The 22,114-nt window shown below is 46.5% G+C and overlaps 1 protein-coding gene across 1 annotated transcript in view; it reads left to right on the top strand.

Moving 5' to 3' along the window:
* The window catches only part of GAN (gigaxonin), a 61,404-nt gene extending 47,396 nt beyond the window's left edge, over positions 1 to 14,008 (top strand). Inside the window, exons 10-11 of the mRNA XM_045796066.2 lie at positions 1,120 to 1,229; positions 1,317 to 14,008. Of these exons, the coding sequence (XP_045652022.1) occupies positions 1,120 to 1,229; positions 1,317 to 1,498 (292 nt within the window). The 3' untranslated portion in view covers positions 1,499 to 14,008. The remainder of the gene's footprint in view (positions 1 to 1,119; positions 1,230 to 1,316) is intronic.
* The last annotated feature ends 8,106 nt before the right edge of the window (positions 14,009 to 22,114 follow it).

The raw sequence follows: 22,114 nt of genomic DNA on the forward strand, positions 1-22,114 counted from the left end.
GATAGCTGTATGGAAGAAAAGTGAACTTCTACCTCATGACATACCCAAAATTCAACTTGAAATGTATTGTAAAACCTGAATGTAAAAGCCAAAACTATGAAATCTCCAGAAAAAAGCGTAGGAGGAAAACCTTTGCAACCTTGGAATAGGCAGGGATTTCCTAGAAGGACACAGAAAGCATGAACTATTTGAAAAAAATAAAATAAAAAAATAAACTGGAATTCATCAGAATTAAAAACTGTTCTTCAGAAGGCTCCATTAAGAAAATGAGAAGATAATCGACAAGCTGGGGAAAATATTCATGATATATGTTGTATCTAACAAAGGACTTGTATCCCCAAAACAAAAGAATCTTGTAGTTCAGTAGGAAGACAGAAAACCCAGTTCAAAAAATAGGCAACTCTTTGAGCAGACATTTCACAAAAGAAGATAGGTGCAGTGGCCAGTGAGCACACACGGAGATAGGCATCCTCCTCCTCAGGGAAGCCCACACCACTAACAGCTGCGGTCAGAAAGCCCGACAGGAGTGAGAGCAGGCAGTAATGCTGAGCCGTTGCAATTCCCAGATGTTGCTAATTGGAATGCAGAATGGCACAACACTTCGGAAAATAGTGCAGCGTTTTCTTATCGAGTGGAATATACCTTAAAGCGTATAACCAATCAATTCCGTGACATAGTATCCACAGAGAAGATTTGCAGTCCAGTGTCCACAGCAGCTTTATTCACCGTAGCCAAACCCTGGCGGTTACCCAGAAGAACACAGACAGGCGAATGGATAAATCAATCTGGCCTATCCATATAATGGGACACCACTCACAAAGAAACGAATTATTGATGCAAGCATCCGTGTAGATGAATCTCAGGAGCAGGTGCTGAGCAGAAGAAGCAGATTGAAAAGTGCATGCTCTTTACATTTCAGTATATGTAGCGTTCTAGAACAGGCAAAACCAGTATCCATAGTGACAGGAAGGAGCTCAGCGGTTACCCGGCAGTGGGGATGCGGGTCGAGCTGAACTGGCGCGGTGCCTAGTACTGTTGGCTCACCAAGGTTGGTTGTCTGCCTAGACCTTGTGGTCATCCTCTTGACTTCCTTGGTTTTGCCCGTGTGTTCGTTTTCAGGTGGATCTATCTTAACGACCAGAACTTATGCATCCCCGCCAGTTCCTCTTTTGTTTACGGGGCTGTACCCATAGGAGCCAGTATTTACGTTATCGGAGATCTTGACACAGGTAAGAACGTTGTGGTGATGTTGCTGGATCTGTCTCCTGGTGACTCCAAGGCACGTTGCCTCACCTCTGCTGCTTCTCACGGTCTAGGTACCAATTACGACTACGTGCGTGAGTTTAAAAGAAGCACGGGCACCTGGCACCACACGAAACCACTGCTTCCGTCCGACCTTCGCCGCACCGGGTGTGCAGCCTTACGCATTGCCAACTGCAAGCTTTTCCGCCTGCAGCTCCAGCAAGGTTTATTCCGTATCCGTGTTCATTCACCTTGAAGAGGAGGCAGAGCAGAAGCAGAGCTCTTGACCAAGCGCACCGTAACACGGCTTTCTGCGAGGGGGACAGAGGTGGCCGCCGAAACTTGCTCTGTGTGCCGGGCTTTGTATGGTAACTCTGCTGGTCTTACTCTAATGCTTAGAAGCCTGAGCTTCCGCTCTCGTTTGGGAGAACCCATAAATGTTGAAAAAGCTCTCTTGGAGGAATCCGTTCCTCCAGTTAGATGTGTCTGCAGACAAACGGAGGCTAGTCAGTGTCCAAAGGAGAAGGGAAGTGGGAATCGGTATCATGTAAAATATTGACGTTAAAGTCTGAAGGTGCATTTTCCCTGAAGGGAACTCCTATCTGAGTGACTGCGGTGTTCAAGTACCTGGCTTTGGTAAACAAACAAAAATCCGTATATGCAAATCAACATATCCAAACATACCAAGATTGCTTTTCTACTGCACTTGGAAGGAAATATCATGCCTAACCCTGCCCGACAAATTAAGGTTTGTGCCTAAAATGTTAGATTGGACTATATGCCAGTTAGTGTCCATTTACTACTAGTACTGTGTCCGAAGAATCTTTTTTAAACTATATTATCATGAATTGAAACTAAGATAAAATTTGTCTTTTGTGACATTCTATCTTAGTCATCTAAAGGCTCAATAAATCCATGAGTCAGGTTGCAGCCCTCGTGTGAATTTAAGGGAAGTTGTTAACTTCTGTATTAATTCAGATACATCATGCCATAATTTCTGGGGTAGTGCTCTTGGAGTTGTGAAGGATCTCATGCAGTGCCATTCCTCCTTGCAAATTATCAGAACCATTTTATAAACACGAGGTCATTAAGCAGAGTAGGAGATCTTCTAGAAGAAAGACCTAAGTCAGACAAATCATAAAGGTCTGCTGTGACTACAGAAACTGTCCAGATAAAATATATAGGGATCAAAAACTTCAATCTGTCCAAAAGCACACAAAGTCCTGTTTACTACTGTTTAGGATTGAAAAGTTGTCTTAGAATGCGCACCTGCGTTAAGAATCTAGTCTTTGTAGCAGAATTTTCTCAGTGCTATTCTCTAGCAAGAGTTTTACACAAATTACGTTATAAGTAAAGTTTGGCTGGTAGAATAAACTACCTCAACTTAATTTCATTCTGTTCATAGTAGAGCAAATTCGTCTCTTCCTCCTCCCTCTGCCCTTTTCCCTCACTCCCGTGTCACCCCAAGCTACCCCACTTCCCATTGGGGGAAAAAGTCTGTCTTTAGTAGCACTTATCTTGTAAGGTACTTTGTTTTCCATTCAAATTATGCCACCTTAGTGTGCAATCAGGGACTTCAAAGTGCTTGATGATGTCATAATTTGAATTTTATGCAATATCAGATTTCTAATCAATTTAATACAGAGCTCTTCATTTCTAATAGTTTTCTACAGCTTTTTTTTCCCCCTCTTGGTAAATGGCTATAAGAAGCAGTATTTTGTCTTAATGATTAATAAGTGTATAAATGTATCCTTTGGTTATAAATTTGAGAATAGGAGTTTCTTCTGGAAACTTCCTAGATGGAATGCTTGTATGCTATTAACAACATGCATATGAAACATCGGTTATGTTTCCTCACCCATGAATGGAAAAAAAAGGGTAACCCCCTCTCTGCAGTTGTTTTTCTTACACCTGTTAGGAGTCAGTACAATGCTATAAGAGTTGCTGGAAGAAGGCTTGCCTGTGGGGGTTCTAAAGAACGTTGTGTGTGGCAGAAGATCCTAGTAAGAGAAGGCATGCGGCGTTTGTCTTCTGTGCTGGAGGCACTAGGCCAGATCCACCACACATTCACGTAACGCAGTCGAATTCGATGTATAAAGCAAAGCTGACCTTTTTTCTTTGTATTGTGTACCAGTCAGCTGTAGTCTGCACACCTTCCCAGTGATGCCTGGGATATCTTTTCATCAAAGCAAGCCACGTGGCCACCGCAAAGAAAGCAAACTTCTTTTTCCAATTAGATATTCATTTGTTAAGGGAAACAAATTGCTAAAAAAGTGAATTTTCTTTGGTAACATATCCTGTACAGAACAGAACCTTGGCCTTCAGAAGTTGCAGTGACTGATGTCCTGTGAAAGCCATGGCGGTCAGCAATTCTGTCTCTTTAATTTCTGAAGTTTAAAATTCTTCCCAGTCTACGCCAGGCCTCTCCAAGGAGACAGTTCATTGTTTAGGAGTGAATGGGTCCCTGTTGCAATATTTTCAGTGCCTGCATGACTTGGTCGATTCATTTTATAAAAACAGTTCTTTTTTTAGTTTTTTATTCAGTTCATTGACACGGTAGCTGCAGAAATTAGGTAATGTTTTTTAAAATAAATTTGCCACATAATATGGGATGCTATAACCAACAGAAGCTGCTAAGTGCCGAACTGTTATTTTCCTATATATAATATATATATTAAAATATTATGTTGAAGTGTAGGCATATATTTAACTTTATTGTGTTCCAAAATTAATCATGACTTTTTGTAAATGACAGTTACTTCAGTATGTGAAATAAATTTTAACTCATTTCATGCAGGCTTGTTTTAACATTCCACTTATGCCTTGAAACATCTTTTCTTGATAAATTTTTAATACTTCTTTTTCATAAGGCACTTTTACCAGGCATAGGTTGGAACTGGCAGTTGAGGATAGATCTTAAATTTTTAAATAAAATACCTTTGGGGGAAGTGCAATGTATTTTCATTATCCCGCGAACAGAAGGAAAGTTGTCTCAGGTTAGAGTCAGTGAATACTTAAAGGATCTCTCCTAGGCTGCAGTCTAAAACAGGCTTGTTTGTTTGTGTGTTTAACGCATCCAAATATAGATTTTCCGAAGAGGTGTTTAATTTAAAATGAAGTGTTTTTTTGTGAGTGTGTGAGTGTGTGAGAGTGCTTGTAATCCTGTGAGAGGGAGAAGTGTGAGAGGGAGAGAATGTGTGTGTGCTATTGTGATTCGGTATATATGTTTACTTTTTCAATTGTAGTTCCAGACTACATATATTACTGTCTCCTGGTGCTTCAGATAAATTCTTGAGCCCGTGGCCCTTCAGTTTATACTACTGTGTTAAACTCACATCGGGTATAAATATTCATGGAGTTGTAGTTTGTAGGAAGTTTTACTTGGTGTTTGCATTTCTTTAGTGAGATTAAAAACAGTGTTTACCAACTAGTATAGTTGGTAGGCTATAAAGACTTGGCCCAAGAAATGTTTTAATTCATTGTTTATTTCATAAGTTCTTTATTTCATTGCTGTGAGGAACTGAGAGCTAACAGTAGGCTTTGCTCAAACTGCGACAACCAACAAAGAGTCTTTGGGCGGTGATGGATGGTATACTCTTTGTACTGAAGTGTCTCGTTGTATCGCCACTTCAATGATGATTTGAAGGTGCCATTTTTATAATTTATAATGGGGTAGGTTCTCTAGGCAGCATACAGGAAGCACGTCCTTATATTGACCTGGGAGAGATAGGGCTGTCTTTGCTGTGGTGCCTCATTACGCATGGTAGTAAGTTAGGTTTCTAGAGAAATTCTTTAACTGCCTTGGTCCTTTGGGGTTCCATTTGGTGCATTCTTACCTACTTCAGTGTACCAAACCAAAAAGTTTTCCAAGGAGTGCTAAAAACACTGCAGTATTACCTTCTTGCTGGCCTGCTTGATTCCAGAGGAGAGCCTCCTGTAGTCAGATGAAGACATTTGATTATCTGGGGAAAGAATGAGGTGGCGCTTGGCATGGATTTAAAAGGTGCTGGAACCCCCTTAAAAAGCACCTGGTGGGAGAGAAGGGTGAGACTGCCTTGTTCTGTGGCTGCCCCTCATATATTTGAGCCTTCGGGGAGCCAGGGAGAGAGAAGACTCTGATTAGTGCAGAAAAGCTGCCCTGGGTTTAATCAGCAAATGCTTCTAGAGCACCCATCAAGAATTCTGTTTGGATTTCTGGGGAGCTGTCACGCTGCCTTCTCTCTGGATCATAAAGTCCTTGTGGGCAGCGACCCTGTCTTGGCCATCTGGTGATCCCAGTGCTTGGCACATAGCAGGTAGTCAGTAAATGGTGGGCCACCGCATACAGTACCCTCGTAATCAAAGCAATGTTCTTCACAGGACTGAGAAGTCCTCTCCATGAGCGACTTATTCTGCTGGATTTTAAATGAGAAACTTTATACACAGATGGGCTGGTCTCATAGAGTAAGAAATTAGTACAGAATAAAAAATGCAAAGTGCCTGACATATGGACGCCGACCTCTGTGGTATTCATATGTTCTGTACAATTTGAGGTACCGTATCCTCAGCACACCTAATGCCATTTATCACATTTCACGTTGGGTTTTATTTATGGTTTTTTATATGTGGCTCCAAGCCTTTTCCAGAACATAGTGCTTTGATCCTCACATCTCCGTGATGGATGCAGTGCCCCCCGCCGTTAGACAGAGAGCAGTCTCTGAGGCCCAGTAGGTGTGGCCCCGTTTCCCACCTCACATGTGAGTAGAAACCAGAAGCAGAATCCGGGTCTTTGTATTACCATTTCACTGTTCAGCCTCTCAGACTCCCACTTAATTTTCTAGGCATACAAGTATTTTTAGTCATAGAATAATCATTTGTGGTACAACTTAAGCCCCCAAACATGTCCTTTGCAAGTTACACAGATATAAACTGAAAGATCTTTGGTTTTCTTTGTCAGTTAGCTATAGGAAATTTAAGAATTTATTAAGGTCGTAAGAACAGAAATACTAAGTATTTGTGTTCGACAGAGAAGTACTTTTTCCTTTTAAAGATCTAAAGCTTCATTTATATTGCTTTTCTTGCCACATCTAATTAGGGAAAAAAGATTGTGTCTTAGAATGTTGGAGAAAGTATTTTGCTAGCTTTCTAATAGCCCTTGAAGTACTCTTTCTAGCCAGTTGAGAAATTACAGAAATGTATGGTATAAAGGTGAGGGATGACCCATTTGCCCATATTGGAGAAGAACATGAAATCAGGGTGAGGTTTCGCTGCCTGCTGGTGGTAAAGTCAGTAGTATTGAAATAGAGACTTCTGCTACTGTTTTGGCAAGCCAACTGGTAAAACTTGTAAAACTTTTGTATTTTTCGGAAGTGATTCTATTTTAAATCTTAAATCTATCTCAGCTTTGTCTCATGGCCATCCTTGTGTTTACGTGACATCTGAGGAGCTCAGTTATGCCTCTGTGTTCTTTGGTCTAAGCGCACACAGTTGAGGAAGGTTTGTTTGCCTTCCATACTGTCGCTGAAGTTCTCTGAGTGACTGGGTCTTTAAACTTCTCCCCTTCCTCATCACATCACATATGTGATAAATAAAACAGCATTGCATAATTACCTAGGGGGAAAGACCTGTCGCCTTCTCTCTTCTTTTTCTTTCTTTCTTTTTTTTTTTTTTTTTTGAGATAAAAACTTAATACTTTAAAATTGCTGCTCAGCCAAAATTTAGGCTAATTATAGTTTTCAATATTGATGTCCTCGTGGCCCAACAAAGCTGCTGTAAATTCTTCAAGTCACTGTGATGCGCGTTAGAGAAGTTAGAAGCCAGAGGAGGAAGGCAGCCCACACGGCCTGGGTGCGTGCTGCCTTCCTATCAGGCCGTTCCCATGACCCGTATGAATACGTGGCCACTTCAGATCATTCAGGCCCCAAGCAGATGCAGGTTCAACTTTCTTTCTGGTTGGCAAATCATATTTATTAGACTTTTATTTTTAGCATTTCCATACAGATGATGGGTTTTAAAATACCTTATTTTTATTGTTCCTACTCCTCATTACAAATAAGACATACGTTAGAGCCTTGGGTTACATTTTTTCCGGTCAAACCTGTGAACTTGGTATAAATACGACTCTGACTCTACGTAGCTCTCTTTATCATGTTTCCTGTTTAATTGGATGAGAATTGCATGCACTTATTCCCTTGTTCTTTTTGTTTATAGGAAAAACTCTGTTCTCGGCTACCTCATTATGTAGTGTTGTGCTTGATCCCCTGCCAATTTAGGAGAATTCAACACATTCTGTCCTTTAACAAAAGCCTGGAAGCAAGCAGCGGGCGGCCTTGAGGAATACAATTCTCTAAGGCATATTTTCCATTTTACTACTTTTTTTTTTTTAAATAGGCACTTTTAATCAGGAGGAACAATCATTCTCCTAGAGCTGCTGCAAAGTGATTACTTGAAACTCAACTTGAACTTTAAAGAGTCTTTAAAAGACTATGTTTTCGTAACGTAGGAAAGTAGTATATTTAAACAGCACTGCTGCGTAAAACAGAGGGCTTACTCCCCATCCTGTTAGGATCAGACAGGAGAAGGTGTCTATGTGGACTCTAACCCAGCGTTTGGAGTTTAGATGCTTGGGGCCACTGTGTTTCATTGTCAACAAGGTGCTACTGTGAGCGGTTTAAGGAGCTATTAAGAGTGTTTTCATGAATTTTTTCCCCAAGAATCTTTAATTTTGATGAAAATAGGGGCTTATTAGTAGATTCCTCTTCTCTTTCGGTTCTGATAATCTAGGGTTTTAAAATGAAATCTGAAAGTGTTTCCTAAGTACAGGGTTGAGGTTGACCAAACAGTGCGGAATGGCATTATACTTAAAGTCATTGAGTGATTGGATTTGTTCTGAGCACCAGTGGAACGTGCCTTCTCCACGTGGCTCTGTCCTCGCCAGCATCTGTTAGCTTCCCTGGTCAGTAAGTTAGGGGGAGCCGTGAGGCCCACCGATTCCTGCAGTCAGACCTTCCCTTCCCAGAGTTGTTTCTCACGGGAATTACCCAGCATCCCCAGTGCCCAAAAGAGTTACGCCCGTTCCTAAAAACCTAGCGTACCGGGAATAGCTTAGGGACCAGGTAAAACCTAACAACAGAACTGTCACTGTGCTCTCACATAATCTAGTTTTCCAGCCTGTACTTTTTAGAGCAAAAGGCAGAGTTTCTCCCCATATGACAGTACGTCAGCACCACGTGGGGCTGGCAGCAGGCATGAGACATTTCCCTAAGTGGTCTCCAAGAGAACCTAAACTTACCGCCTTAGAGCCCCAACCTTTTTATTTCAGTTATTTTGAGGAAAACGTGTGTAAATACTTTGTGTACTTTCCCAAGCAAACCCAGTAGCTACAAGCATGCACGGGCCATGGTGCCAGGTGCAGGTGGGTTCGAAGACTAGTAGCACAGACTGTGACCTTCAGGAGCCCTTCAGCCCTGAAGCTCAGTTCCTTCCCTGCAGACATAGGAGAAACGGGGGTGTTTACTTCTTTGGGCTGCTCTGAAGATCAGAGATGTAATGAAGGTGAGAACCCGGGCCCGCCGTGGTTGAGCCGTAACCACTGCCTCCGTGGCCGCTGATTATGTGAGCCCCAGGGGTGGGGGGATGGCACTGCCCTCGCTGCGTGTCCTGGCTTTTGCGCTTCCCCATTCAAACGTCTGCTGCCACAAGGTCTATAAGTAAATGGATATATGTGTTGATAAAATGATTTACTTTCTAGACCTGTGCCACTGCTCTCCTTCCGCTGCTCTGATATTTGAATTCAGGATGATTCTATAGAGCTGAACCATCCCATAATACGTGCTTGGAATATTTAGAGTTGTTTTAAATAACCCTCAATTCAGAATTTGCCTAATGAAGCCCTCTAATAGATACTTAAAACTCTTTACCAAAGTTGAATCTTTCTTTTTCCCCTAAGATGTCACAAGTAGCAACCTATACTGGTTAGATAAACTGGAGATATTTTAGATCTCTGTTTGAGATCATTATACCTATTCTCTCTTAACTTGGATGCTATGTGAAACTTAAGCCAACAAACAAAATTTGTGTTACAAATGTGTGTGTGTGTAGAACTTTTGCACCTTTAGATAAAGTAGGGTTATTTAAGAAAATGATACGAAAAGTGAGCTCCTTAACCCTTCCATACAGTCACTTCCTCTCCGGTTCCCACCGTGGGACCGGCAGATGCGGCAGCATGATAGACATTCTGTAAAGTCATTCTCGCTCTCTCTGTGAATAAGAAAAGGAAGGAGAAACAGGGCTGACCATGCTGAGAACTGGACGGAACAGCTGTGCCAGAAGCGCAGCCGCGAACGACCGCAGGTGCTGTGGCTATTTGTAACGCTTTTCTTAGTGACGTGTATAAAAAATCTAGAAGGCTGAGAAAAGTGCTGGGAGGGATTAAGTGTTGGGTGTGAGGGTCCACAGCACCGTGACAATCTAATAAATGGCTTAATAGAGAGTCTTATATCCAGGTTCAGAAAAGATAGTTTCTAAATGAAAAAGAAGAAAAAAGGGGTGGGGTGGGAAATCACTGATAATTTGAACCTAAGCCAACTGTTTAAAAACAAGAATAGGGGCGCCTGGCCGGCTCAGTCGGCAGAGCATGTGACTCTTGATCTCAGGGTCGTGAGTTCAAGCCCTGTGTTGGGTGTAGAGCATACTTTAAAAAATAAATTAAAAAAACAAAAAAAAAGAATAGTGTTTGTATGTGGGACTGGTAGCCAGAAAAGGAAGTCTGTTCTGCTACTTCGTCCACCAGCTGCACTGGATGGACACCGGGACCACGGCTTGTAGCTGTCAGTTCCAGGGGCCACCACTGGAGAGGCCTAAGGCTCTGGCCTGTGGGACGTCTTTAGAACAAGCAGGTGTGCGTGGCTCAGGCCAGCAGCAGACATTGAAACAGAGTGGCCTCATGGGAAGATGGGGGCCCTCCAAGGCACCAAGTGCTTGTCTCTGAACATGCTCCCTAGGAGAGTCCTTGCAGCTGTGACCAGTGGCATGACTGCATCGGGGAGAGGGCTGTTGCTTTCTGGCAGGATACTGGTCACCGTCTCCAGAGCTCCCTGCAGACAAACAGTTTAGTTAAAAAAAAAAAAGGGGGGTGGGTGGGTGAGTTTGTACTTCAACACTGATTTTGAGAAGAGTCTTTGTTCCTTTCAGCCTGTGCTCCCTCTCCTTTCCTCCCTGTCCACCTCCTGTCCATGGCCTCCTGACTGTGAAGCCATGGCCTTCTTCAGCAGACCTTTCAGAAATAGGCACAGTTTTAGTGATTTCCGTAAAAGCATATTGTCAGGGATTCCATAAAAGCATAACAGGGATTTTTGCTTTTTATTTACTTCTTGCTTGAAATCTGTTGGTGCCTCTGCAGAGGTAAAAAAGCTGATAAGTGAAAATTGCATTCTTTCAAGTAGGGCCTAGGTGACCGAGGCCAGGGATGCTCTCAAGGGGGCTCGTGTGCTGGGCCCATTGGGCTGGCCGATCCCCTCAGGCCCCTTCCAGCTCGATAGAGTCTTGTCGTCCTTTGAGAAGAGTTTCCAAGGGATCCGATTCCTCTCGTGGTTTTGCTTTCCCTCTTCTATGAAGGCACAGGCAGTCTTAGTCCTGGAGGGAAGGGAGGAGGGAGGCCGCCCTTCACTCCACGTCTCTTCTGGCCCCACTGGCCTTGGCAAAGATCTGCCCCAAAACAGAGGAACCAGGCGTCAGCCGGGGCATGCCCCCAAGTCCTCGGGAGGAAGCCGTCTGTGCTCTCCCATCTCTTGGGTGCATTTTCTCCCGATTTCTCGAGTTGTCTTGGCTTACTAAAAAGCCCTGTTTGAACCAGTGTTGGCTTTCCTTCGCACGTCCCGCTGCGACTGCCCAAAGACCCCGCTGGAGGAGTCTCCAGGAAACAGGCGCCGCCTCGGTTGGCACGTCTCTGCACCAGTTCAGAGCCTTCAGTCAGGGTGGAAGAGCTTGTTTCAGTCTTGTTTTCAAGGGTCCTCGTATTTACACGCTCTGCTTGGCCTTCCCACCCTGCCCTCTGCTCCTCATCCCACATCTGGCCCAGCTGGGGGTTTTAACTGCTTATAAAGTATATATCCCCAAAAAGGGGGAAAAAAAGAAAAAACTTTTAAAAAAGACAAAAAAACCTCTTGTTCCCCAGACCATTAGCCTAAAAATATTAATTGAAAAGGCATTCTTCTGGGAGCTCCTGACCCAGCCTTTGTGACTAGCACTTTGCACAGCCAGCTGGCCCTGGCTGCAAGAGAGCCAGACCTGTCCTCGCAGGCCCCCGGGGAGCTTCCCAGAGGCCATGCCACCCTGCTCCTCCCGGGTTAGAGCTCAGGCGTGGGCGGCTGCAGAGCAGGGGCTCCTGAAGCAGCCGGCCTGGGGCCCCGCGCGGCCACCTCCTACACAGGCTCCTCTCTGGGCCAGGAGAAGGGGCTCCAGACGCCACACGTACTACCTCAGCACCCGGCCGCCAGGCACTGTGCGGGCCCCAGGTCGCCCAGCGAGGCCTGCTCGGGGGTGCCTGGGGAACACGCCTGTGCCCCAGCCCCCCCGCACACCCGCCACAGGGCCTCGTCCCGTGGGCTCGGGCCCCACACCGTCCTTGTGAGGGTTCGTGAGAGCGCAGCGAGACCGTGGTCTCCTTTTCTCTTCATTAGCTCTGACTTAAAAACACACGCCGCTCAAATTGTGAGTAGAATTGGAAATTAGAATTGCTCGTTTATAATCGGAGAGAGACCATCTTTTCATATTTTTTTCAAAATGGATTTTTGCTTCAGAAGAAACTTCAGAAAATACATGTATTACTATTAATCTAGCATGTGCTTATTGAATTTGACTCTTAACGCTTTGTAAAAAAACTATGTAGGATCTGGTACATGGGGCAAAAGGGTGTCCTCAGCTTAAAAACCAATTTATGTGGGTTCCCAGCATCTTTTTCCCTCCGTGGGACCTCAGAATTCAGGTTCTCCATGAAAACAGCCAAATTCCATGGGGCAGATAATTTTATGGTGGGAGATGTATCAAGTGGCCTTTAGTGGAGAAAAGCACAGACTTTAGCAACACTTGCTTAATTAAATCATCAGTGGCTTTTTCTGCTGATGGGATTCTTTTCCTTTGACTCATTTGTAACACAGCTTTTGTTTGGTTCCTCACTCCTGCTCCCCTCCCTGTCGCCAGGGACACAGCAATACCTGTTTTGTTTCGAATGATACCATTTGTGAATTCTGACAACGGAACAGCAGGAGTCATGGCCTCGGCAGAAATGTCGAGAGCCCACGGCAGCCTACCGTGCGTGAGTGTGCCCCCACCGAAGTGGGGTGGTCCGCATGTGTAGCAGAAGCAGCTCCCCTCTCCACCCCCGTCCGCTCCCATCCTCCTTAGAAACCTTAGTAAAGAAGCATGATAGGCAGGCTCGGGCAGACTTCATGTTATCACTGTACGTTCCCGGTAGCGGAGATGCTTGTATCTCTCCGTGAGTGAGATCCATCCATAGCTCATGAGACGCCTGTAGATTCATTTGGTTTGTATCACTGATGCAGAGCTCCTGCTAGAAGAAAACCTTCACGGGAATTCCTAAAATGGGACTGTAAATTCAGTTTGACTCTCCCGAGACTCAGGTGGGCCCTGGTCCAGCAGAATGGCCAGTGACGCCCGTGTTGGCCGGTGGCCTGCGTGGTACCACGTGTAAATGCGTGACAGTCACCCTTGTCAAGAACTGGTTTTTAGCACGCTCTTGATTTGCCATTTTGATGATTTTCATGCCATAAGGAAAATTTCACAAATACAAAGTTCAGAAGACACCATATCAGAATTCATCTGGTTAAACAGCAGTCTTTGTTTAATTAACATATTTATGTTTTCTGACCTAGCACGTACAGTTTTAGTTTAAACCCTGCAGCTTTTATTATCTGATTAGATTCCAAGTGGAGCAGCTGCCCAGATGTGCGTTCGACTGAGGTGGTATTGTGTGTGATAGGTTTCCTCATCTTTCAGGAAACACCTCCTGCTTTAAAAAAACAAACAAAAAACAAACAAACAAACAAACAAAACAAAACAAAACAAAAAACCCACCGGAGATTTGCAATGAAATACAGAAGCTGAAGGAAAGACATTATATGGACAGTTGAAAATATTTGCGGTTCCGGGAAGCTGCAGCTTGTAGAATTGTACTCAAACTCAGTAGGATAGTAGAGAAATTGTGCTGACTTGATTTCATTGAAATGTCATGTCTCAAACATCCTGTGGTCCAAATGTATTCGTTTGTTCTGTGGAGTAACTTTCTGTTCCTTTGCTGGTATGAAATTTAGCCAAGTGGAAGTAATTTTGAATTAGTAACTTTTGTTACAGCGTTGCTTTATGGTTTACAAGTAATACTGATGCAAAAAGGTTACGTTCACTCGTCAAATCCAGTAGCACGCACTTTGTTCACCTGCCTCAGTGTGTTGTGGGGTAACTGCGGTCTCCCCTCTCTGCCAGCACGGGGGCTGTGCTTTGGGAACTTCCGCAGTCGTGCCGTTCTCTTGTACCGAGGATCAGTGAAAGTGTTTTATCTTTTTTATGTAGTTTGTATTGACTGGATTTTATAACTGTAAGAAAACAGAAACAGAGTGTTGTATTTTGATCTGAAATTTGTCTATGGTAAAGTAATTTTGTTTTATGTATTGGAAGTTCATTTAAAACTTGAAATATTTTCTAGAAGGGTACCGAACAAAATGAGTCGTCTTTAAGCTGTTTAATTAACCTAATAAAACAATTTGATGGGGAAGGCATTCTGATTGGTTCTAATTTTTACAGTACCTCCCAGTAAATTTGCATCATTGATAAAGCTTGACTTGATTTCTGAACGGAAGTTGTCTTTTTTGTGCCATGGCTGAAGCGGTTTGGGTCTCAGCTGCCTCGGTGCTGAGTCTTGATGTGAGATCAACTCCTTGACGGCTACTCTCCATGGTCATTGCCTTGGTGGCTTCCAGCCCTACCAGAATAAGTCTCTACTGTGTCCTTCCCACGACAGTTTCAGATTTCCTTTTCTTGGAAGAGAGAAAGAAATTATACTTCAGAGTAATAGAGGAGCTTGATACCAACAGTGAAGTTAAATGTTGGAAAATTCTTTCTTTGGCAAATAGAAGTCTTCTCTATAATTTCCTCTTGCTGCCGTGCCCAGAGACAGCAAGCCTGCAATGACCAGTGCTGCTGAAGACTTGCCAAGGGGCTATCTCTACCAGAGGTCAGGGGCCAAGAGCTTAGAGAATCTACTAGTAATGTCAGTTATGTAAGTCTGCCGGAATCACTCCTGAAATCACAGCAAGACAAGAAGAAATGGAACATATGTAATGGAATGAATATATATTTCTTTCGTGTGTGTGTGTGTGTGTGTGTAATTCCTCCAGGGTCCTGGAGGAATATATTCCAGATTGCCTGTTATACATGGGGGAGGGGTACTTTGCTGGTTTTGACGCAGGTGGAGACAAGCACCTCACATGTTAACTCCCTTCATCCTCCCAGCAACCCATTTTATAGCAGAGAAACTGAGACCCAGAGAAGTTGTCACTCTGCCAAACCCATGGGCCTAGTGTTCCGGGAGGGGACAGAGCTGGGATTCAAGGCCAGGCCTTCCAGCGCCTTATGTCTCTGGGAAGGGGACAGACCTTTTTGAAAGCCACTCATTTGTTTCCTTAACGGCCAAGGGTGGAAAATCAGTTTTGGGGCTGAAGGGGTCAGATGGGGGGAGACTCCCCGATGGGAGCCCAATAGGAGGGTCCATGCTGTTACCGCCACCATTTTTAGCTGAAATAAAAGCCAGGGAGAGCCAAGGTCTTTATCTTTTAAAAACTAAGACCAGGGGTGCCTGGGTGGCTCAGGCGTTAAGCGTCTGCCTTCGGCTCAGGGCGTGATCCCAGAGTCCTGGGATCGAGCCCCACATCGGGCTCCCCCGATGGGAGCCTGCTTCTTCCTCCCCCACTCCCCTGCCTGTGTTCCCTCTCTCGCTGGCTGTCTGTTAAATAAATAAATAAAATCTTTAAAAAAAAAAAAAAACTAAGACCAAGTTTGAGTGGGTTTGTGTGCATTTTGTTTTATTTTAAAAGAAACCTGTACTCGTTCATTTCTGTGTTTTGACAGCAAAAAAAACAAAAAACAAAAAGCTTGTAGCTTTCTGGAGAACTTGAGGGAGTTCATTCCTGTGACCTGCCTGTGGTTCAAAGTAGCTTCTGAAATTTGGGTGTGAGAGGGGCGTGTTCTGTTATCTGCGCTGGATTTTTTCTGAGGGCGGGGTCAGCTGCTTCCGCCGGCCCCAGTCCGTTTGTTCCCAAGGATCTTTCTCTGCACACCACGCATTTCCTATTAAGAAAGTCGCCCCAGGGGCTGCAGGGGCTGTGGGCCGTTAGAGCAGAGGGTTTGAGTGCTAGGATGACCTTGGGAATCCATTTCCTGGGCTGGATCTGTGAGGTGGGGCTGATGGTGTCTCTGCTCTGCTTTCAAAGTGGAGGATCAACACTTGACACGCGCTAGGATGGCTATCCTAAAACAACGGAGGGTACCCAGGGCGGCTGAAGGTGTAGAGACATCGGAACCCTCACGCACTGCTGGTGGGGATGTGAAATGGTGCAGCTGCTGTGGAAAACCGATCGGGACTCCAATACGCGAACGTTCCCAGCAGCATTGTTCGCAGTAGCCACAAGGTGGAGACAACCCAAATGTCCATCAGCAGATGGATGGATGCTCACGCTGTGCCCCGTCCACACGGTGGAATATCATCCAGCCAGAAAAAGGCATGAAGCGCGGGTGAACCTTGAAAACATGATGCCACGTGAATGAAGCCAGACACAAAAGGCCACATAGGCTTCCATTTATATGGAATGTCCAGAAAAGGCAAATCCGCGGTTGCCGGGACCTGGGGGCAGGGGGTCTGGGGGGTGAGTGCTAATGGGCACAGGGTGATGAAAATGTTCTGGAATAGGTAGAAATGCTTGCACGCCATGGTGACTGTACTAAATATCACTGAACTGTGCACTTTTCAATGGTTTGTATTATGTAAAGTTCACCTCAATAAAAAACAATGAGGGATGGAATAGAGCAATGACAAAAACAGATCAGCTCGGAGGCTGCCTCCCTGGGGAGATCGAGGGAAAGGGGAGCCAGCTGTCAAACACCAAGTGCTGTGTGCTGCAGAGCCAGCAAACAAGATCTGGACGAAGAGGGCCACCTTGGGGGTGTGGGCAGGCCCCTCGGGGGTGGCACCCCCATGGGTCTGCCAGTGTCTGGGGTGATCTGCAGATGTTTTCCATGCCATCAGGAAACTGAAAGGAGCCTTCTGAACTACATTTCTAAATTAGGTTCAAGAGGAGCCAGCCTACCAGATAAACACCAGACTGCTGGGTTCAAATCCAGTGTCTGCCACCAACTCATTTGGCTAGAGCCTTCCCTCCCCCCCCTCCATGCCTCGGGTCTCCCGGGGACAATGACAGGATGTGTGGCCACAGGGTTGTGGGGCAGAACTCAGTGAGCTAGTATTCAGCCGTGGCTGAGAGCCGTGGCCCATACTCGGTAAGACCCTGTGCTGGTTATTACGCTTTTGTCTCCTAGCTTCAGTCAGCACTGCTACTTACAAACAGCTTGGGAAAGGAGCTGTGTTTTGCACCCTGTTGCTACTGCCCAGCCCAGCCTGCCTCTTCTCCAGTGGCAGTAAGAGCCCCCTCTCGGTCCCAGAGTGTGGCAGGGAGGTGAGATCGCTCAACCGCTCACCACTGTCTAGAAACCTCTGCTAGGTTGTTTGTAGAAAAGGCAATGCCCATTCCCCCAGGCTGGAGGCAGGGATGCTCAGAGAATTCCCAGCCTGGGGAATCTTACCGTAAGGGTAGATATATTTTTATCCAGCAGGATATACTTATCAGCTAGGGCCAGGAAAGGGGAAACTGACTAACAATTCCAGCCGGGCCAGATTCTCCAGATTCTAGAGCCACTGCAAGGGCTGTTTCCCCTATGCAGCCGTGAAGCAGGGAGGGAGGAGGAAGAGGAGACATCACCTGCCTGGGGAGTCAGCTCCTTAGCCATCTTCCCCCGCACCCTTTAAACTGCCCAGAGACTTGGTGGCCAGCATCCACTGAACACCCACCCTCCCACGCTGGGTCCTTTGTAGCTGGTTTTCTTCACAACATTCTTAAAGATCATGACTCTCACTTAATAGATGAGAAGGTCACAAGCTGTTTGAGTCCCTTGGTCCAAGTCATGTGGCTGGTCTCAGGCAAAGCTGGGATTTGAATCCAGGTCTTTGATACCCAGACCTGTGTTCTTTCTACAACTGTCCTTTTGCCTTTATGCTATCTCTTTTTGTCATTAGACACAACAGTGGGACTGGCGCTAACGAAGTGTCCCCCCCCCCCAGGGGTCCCCTCAGCACCTGGCCCCAAGACGTGACCAGAAGAGCCACCTGTGCTCAGGGACCTCCCTTTGGCTACACTCATTGTGCGGAAAAGCCTTGAGACACCTTAACCCCTGTGGCAGATGGGAAAATAACCCCCCCCCCCGGCCGCCCTGCATCCCAAATATGTTCATGTCCTAATCTCCAAACCGGTGAACCTGTGAGCTGACCTAGCCAAAGGGACTTCGCCGATGTGATTCAGTGAAGGGTTTTGAGATGGGGAGATGATTCTGGATTTTTCAGGTGGGCCCCAGTGTCATCACAAAGGTTCTTATAACAAACAGCGAGGCCAGAGGGGCAAAGAGAAGATGTTACAACAGAAGCAGCAGAAGTTGGAGTGACACGGCCACAGGCCAAGGAGCACGAACAGCTTCCGGAAGCTGGAAGAGGCCAAGGGACTGGTTCTTCCCGGCAGCCTCCTGAAGACAGACCACACTGACTGCAGCCCAGTGAGACCCTTGTTGGCCTCCCACTTCCAGAACTTCCCTTTGCAATCTGCTATGGCGGTTTTTGGAAATCCCACATGTTACTCTCCTGCTTAAATACCCTTTGCTGCTGTCCCACACCTTGAGAAGAAAACCTAATCCTCACGCTGTAGGCTCTAAACCACTGCACTGCAAGGTGTCCCTTACCCACTGCTCCAGCCTCGTTTTATGACACCTCCCCTTACCACAGGATCCGTCTGTGACCACAGGGCATTGGTGCCTCTTCACCCACCACTCAGTCAGCAGTCAGGCTGGTTGTTGTGACGGGGGTGGTCCAGGAGGCGGCCAGAAGTGCCCTTCTGGAGGCGGGGCTGTGGCCCGGAAACCGAGGAGGGGCAGCTGGCCGAGGCTCAAGGCCTGGGGCCCTGCGGGGAAGGGCTGGAGGCTGACGGGGAGAGAAAATGCAGTTGGCACCAGAGCCAGACCCATCCTCTGTGTCGAAGATGCAAGCATTTCTTCCAAAGACACGAGGGACCACCAGTTTTCGCATTCGCGCCGGGTGCGCCCGGCTCGCAGCTCGTTGGGGATCCTGCTTCTCCCTCTCCTCCCTGCTCGGGCTCTTTCTCGCTATGTCTTTCTCTCTCAGGGTTGGGAATTCAAGCCGCACGTCGAGCATAGAACGTACTTTTTAAAATAAATATAAAAGAATACAATGGAAGATGAGCCACGACTCCAGGTTTCCTCTGGAGGGACTGGGTTAGCTGTCATCTTCAAAGTGGTGTCTTGTGACAAGGGGCTGGAATGACGAATGTTTATAGAAATAAACACTTATTCATTCTTCCAACAAATATTTACTGAACACCCACTGGGAACCCCACAAGGAGCAAGACACGCACGCTCGCGTGTCTTTGGAGGAAATGCTTGCATCTTCGACACAGAGGATGGGTCTGGCTCTGGTGCCAACTGCATTTTCTCTCCCCGTCAGCCTCCAGCCCTTCCCCGCAGGGCCCCAGGCCTTGAGCCTCGGCCAGCTGCCCCTCCTCGGTTTCCGGGCCACAGCCCCGCCTCCAGAAGGGCACTTCTGGCTGCCTCCTGGACCACCCCCGTCACAACAACCAGCCTGACTGCTGACTGAGTGGTGGGTGAAGAGGCACCAATGCCCTGTGGTCACAGACGGATCCTGTGGTAAGAGGAGGTGTCATAGAACGAGGCTGGAGCAGGGGGTAAGGGACACCTTGCAGTGCAGTGGTTCAGAGCCTACAGCCTGAGGATTAGCCACAGCCCACCTCCAGAAGGACACTTCTGGCCGCCTCCTGGGCCACCCCCGTCACAACAACCAGCCTAACTGCTGGATCAAAGCCACCACTTAACGCGTACTCTCTTCCGTCCTTTACCCTCACAAAAACCTGTGAGGTGTTTTCAGAGGAGAAAATAAAGACCCAGAGAGTTGAAGTCATCTGTAAAATGAATAAGGAGCCAGCATGTGTCATCCTTTGTGGGAGAGGGATTTGAGTGCTGTGAAAGGGGTGGGCCCAGACCACAGCCACAGGCCAGAGCTCAAAGGCCTCCTCGCTGAACCTGAATTTCTCCTCCCTGGCACATCCCAGGGAAACCAGGGGCCAGCGGCATGTGACTTAGACGGAAACAGGGTGCGTCCCTTCTCGGGAATTCTCAGGAACTTGGCTCAGTCCTGGGCGGATCTCCCACAGCCCTTGGCAGAGGCAGGGCTGGGATGACTTCATGTTTGCATTAGACGCTTTCAGGATGGGACAAAGCTTGTCTTCATATTTCAGGCTGATGACCTCGGTCTGAGTGGGTGACCTCCCTCCTACCTGATGGAGGGTGAGATCCAAACTCATCGGCATCTTGATGCTGAATAAAGAGTGACATAGACCCAAAGGGCGTCTGAGCAGCCCTCCAGCATTTCCTGACACCTGCTGGGTGCCACCCACTGTCCCTCGTGCCCAGGACACCACCCCTGCAGTGGAAACTCTGGCCCGGTGCATCTCGCTTTTGCTTGAGCACTGAAATCACCCTGCCACCTACACTCGGGCTCCACCTGAGACCAATTAAATCAGAATCTCTGGCGTGGGACCCACACACTGGCATTTTTCTAAAGCTCCCGGGTTGATTGGCAACCAGGGCTGAGAGCTACAACACCAATGAATAAAAGCCCACGTGTTGAGCATTTATCTTGTACCAGGCTCTAAGAATTTAATATTTACAAATATTAAGTCATTAACTCTTCACATGACCTCTTGGAGGGAGGTATTATTACCATTATTCCTATTTTACAGATGGGGAAACTGAAGCACAGAGTGGTGACATCATTTACCCAGTGCTGGTGAGTGGCAGGCCCAGGATTAAATCCCAAACAAGCTGATCACTGAGCCTGTGCACTTAAACACCACACACTGCTACCAGATGGGATAGGACAGGCTTCTGTAAACATGGACAAAAAGAAGATCTGGAAATCAAAGTGGGCCACAGGCCAAATACAAATGTCCCTTTAATGGAAAAAGCATGGATGATTTTGGAATGAGGAAAGGTCTGAGTTCAAATCCTTGACCTGTCGCTGCTCCATGACCTTGGGCAAGGAGATTAGTATTTCCATGCCTCAGTCTCCCCATGGGTGAATGAATGCCCACCTCGTTCAGAGCTGGTGAGATGGCAAATGGAAAACACTTAACACAGAGCCTGGCTAATGGGGTGGAGGGTGTTCAGTAAGGAATAATCGTGCATCTTCCTCCCTGACCTCCCCATGTCCACCTTGGTGCGTCCCCAGAGAGAAAACCTGAAGGGGCTCCTCTGAACCTCCTGGATCTTCATGAAGTGCTGTCTGCCTGGAACTCACCCCAAGGAGCTTAGAAAGGATGTTGTTGGAAGAGGCTGTCCCTCTCCAGCCAAGGAAGGACCTTTCTTTACTCAACATTCCCAGTCACGGAGATGGATGGGCCCAATGCCTTCTTCACTTTCATGCAGTCCTGTCATTCTCAGGAGTGATGGGTTCCGGGACGCCTGGAGAGCCCTGGCCTTCCACTCGGCAGTGCCGAGGGCCCTGCAGAAACTTTGGGTGAACAGGTACCAGGCCCCATGTCCTTCGCACCTACCCTGCCTCAGTTGCTTCTCAAAGAAGGAGCTGCCAGACAGAGCTGCAGAAGGTAAGTAAGCAGCTTTCGCAAGAACGGGAGCCCACCGCCTCCAGGGTGATTGATGGGTCCTCAGCATCCAGCGGGGGCCAGTGCTCTGACCACAGCTGAGGGGGCCAGCTAGGCAAAGGAGAGAGCACTGACCCCGGGGTCCAGCCCGGGGTTTCACAAGGGTCTGCACTGTGGGGCTCTGTGACTTTGGGCGTGGCACTTGGTCTTTGGGAATATCGGCTTTCTTATCTGGAAAATGGGCTTGATAATAGAAATGAGGACTGAGCTAGGTGATGAAGCATGGGGCACATCACAGCTACTCAGTCTGTGATAGCTATTAGCCCTAGTAGTTCTATCCATTCAAAAATTATCAAATAAATAGCCAATAACTAGGAGGTGTAGTTCTAGTCATTAAAATAACTTTTTTACCATCATTATCATGGGCTTCTATGAATCCAATAGCCAATGAATAATATCCAATATCTAACAAATAATATCGAGTAAACTATCCATAATAAGAGTAGTAATTCTATCCATTCAAGTAATATCCAATAAATAAGTTGGAGTAATAGTTATATCCATTAAAATAATTTTAATACTATTATCCTGGGCTACTGTGAATCCAATATCCAGTAAGTAATATCCAATAAAATAGGTAGTAGTAGCAGTTATATCCATTAAAACAATTGTGATAGTGTAATCACCGTGGGCTAGTGTGACTCCTAGGAGATGCCATAAAAGATGGCATGTGGGAGGGAGGAGTGGGGGTCCTGGCACGACGGACCCTTATTGATGGGGGCACAGGCACTGACATGGAAACCATAGGCTCATCTGCCCCGTGCCTTCTTTCTCATCGCTGGGGGACTGACCACCTTCTCCCTGGGACTGTC

Source organism: Ursus americanus, chromosome 21, assembly GCF_024610735.1.
Source record: "Ursus americanus isolate L20-20 chromosome 21, mUrsAme1.1.p, whole genome shotgun sequence".
NCBI lineage: Eukaryota > Metazoa > Chordata > Mammalia > Carnivora > Ursidae > Ursus > Ursus americanus.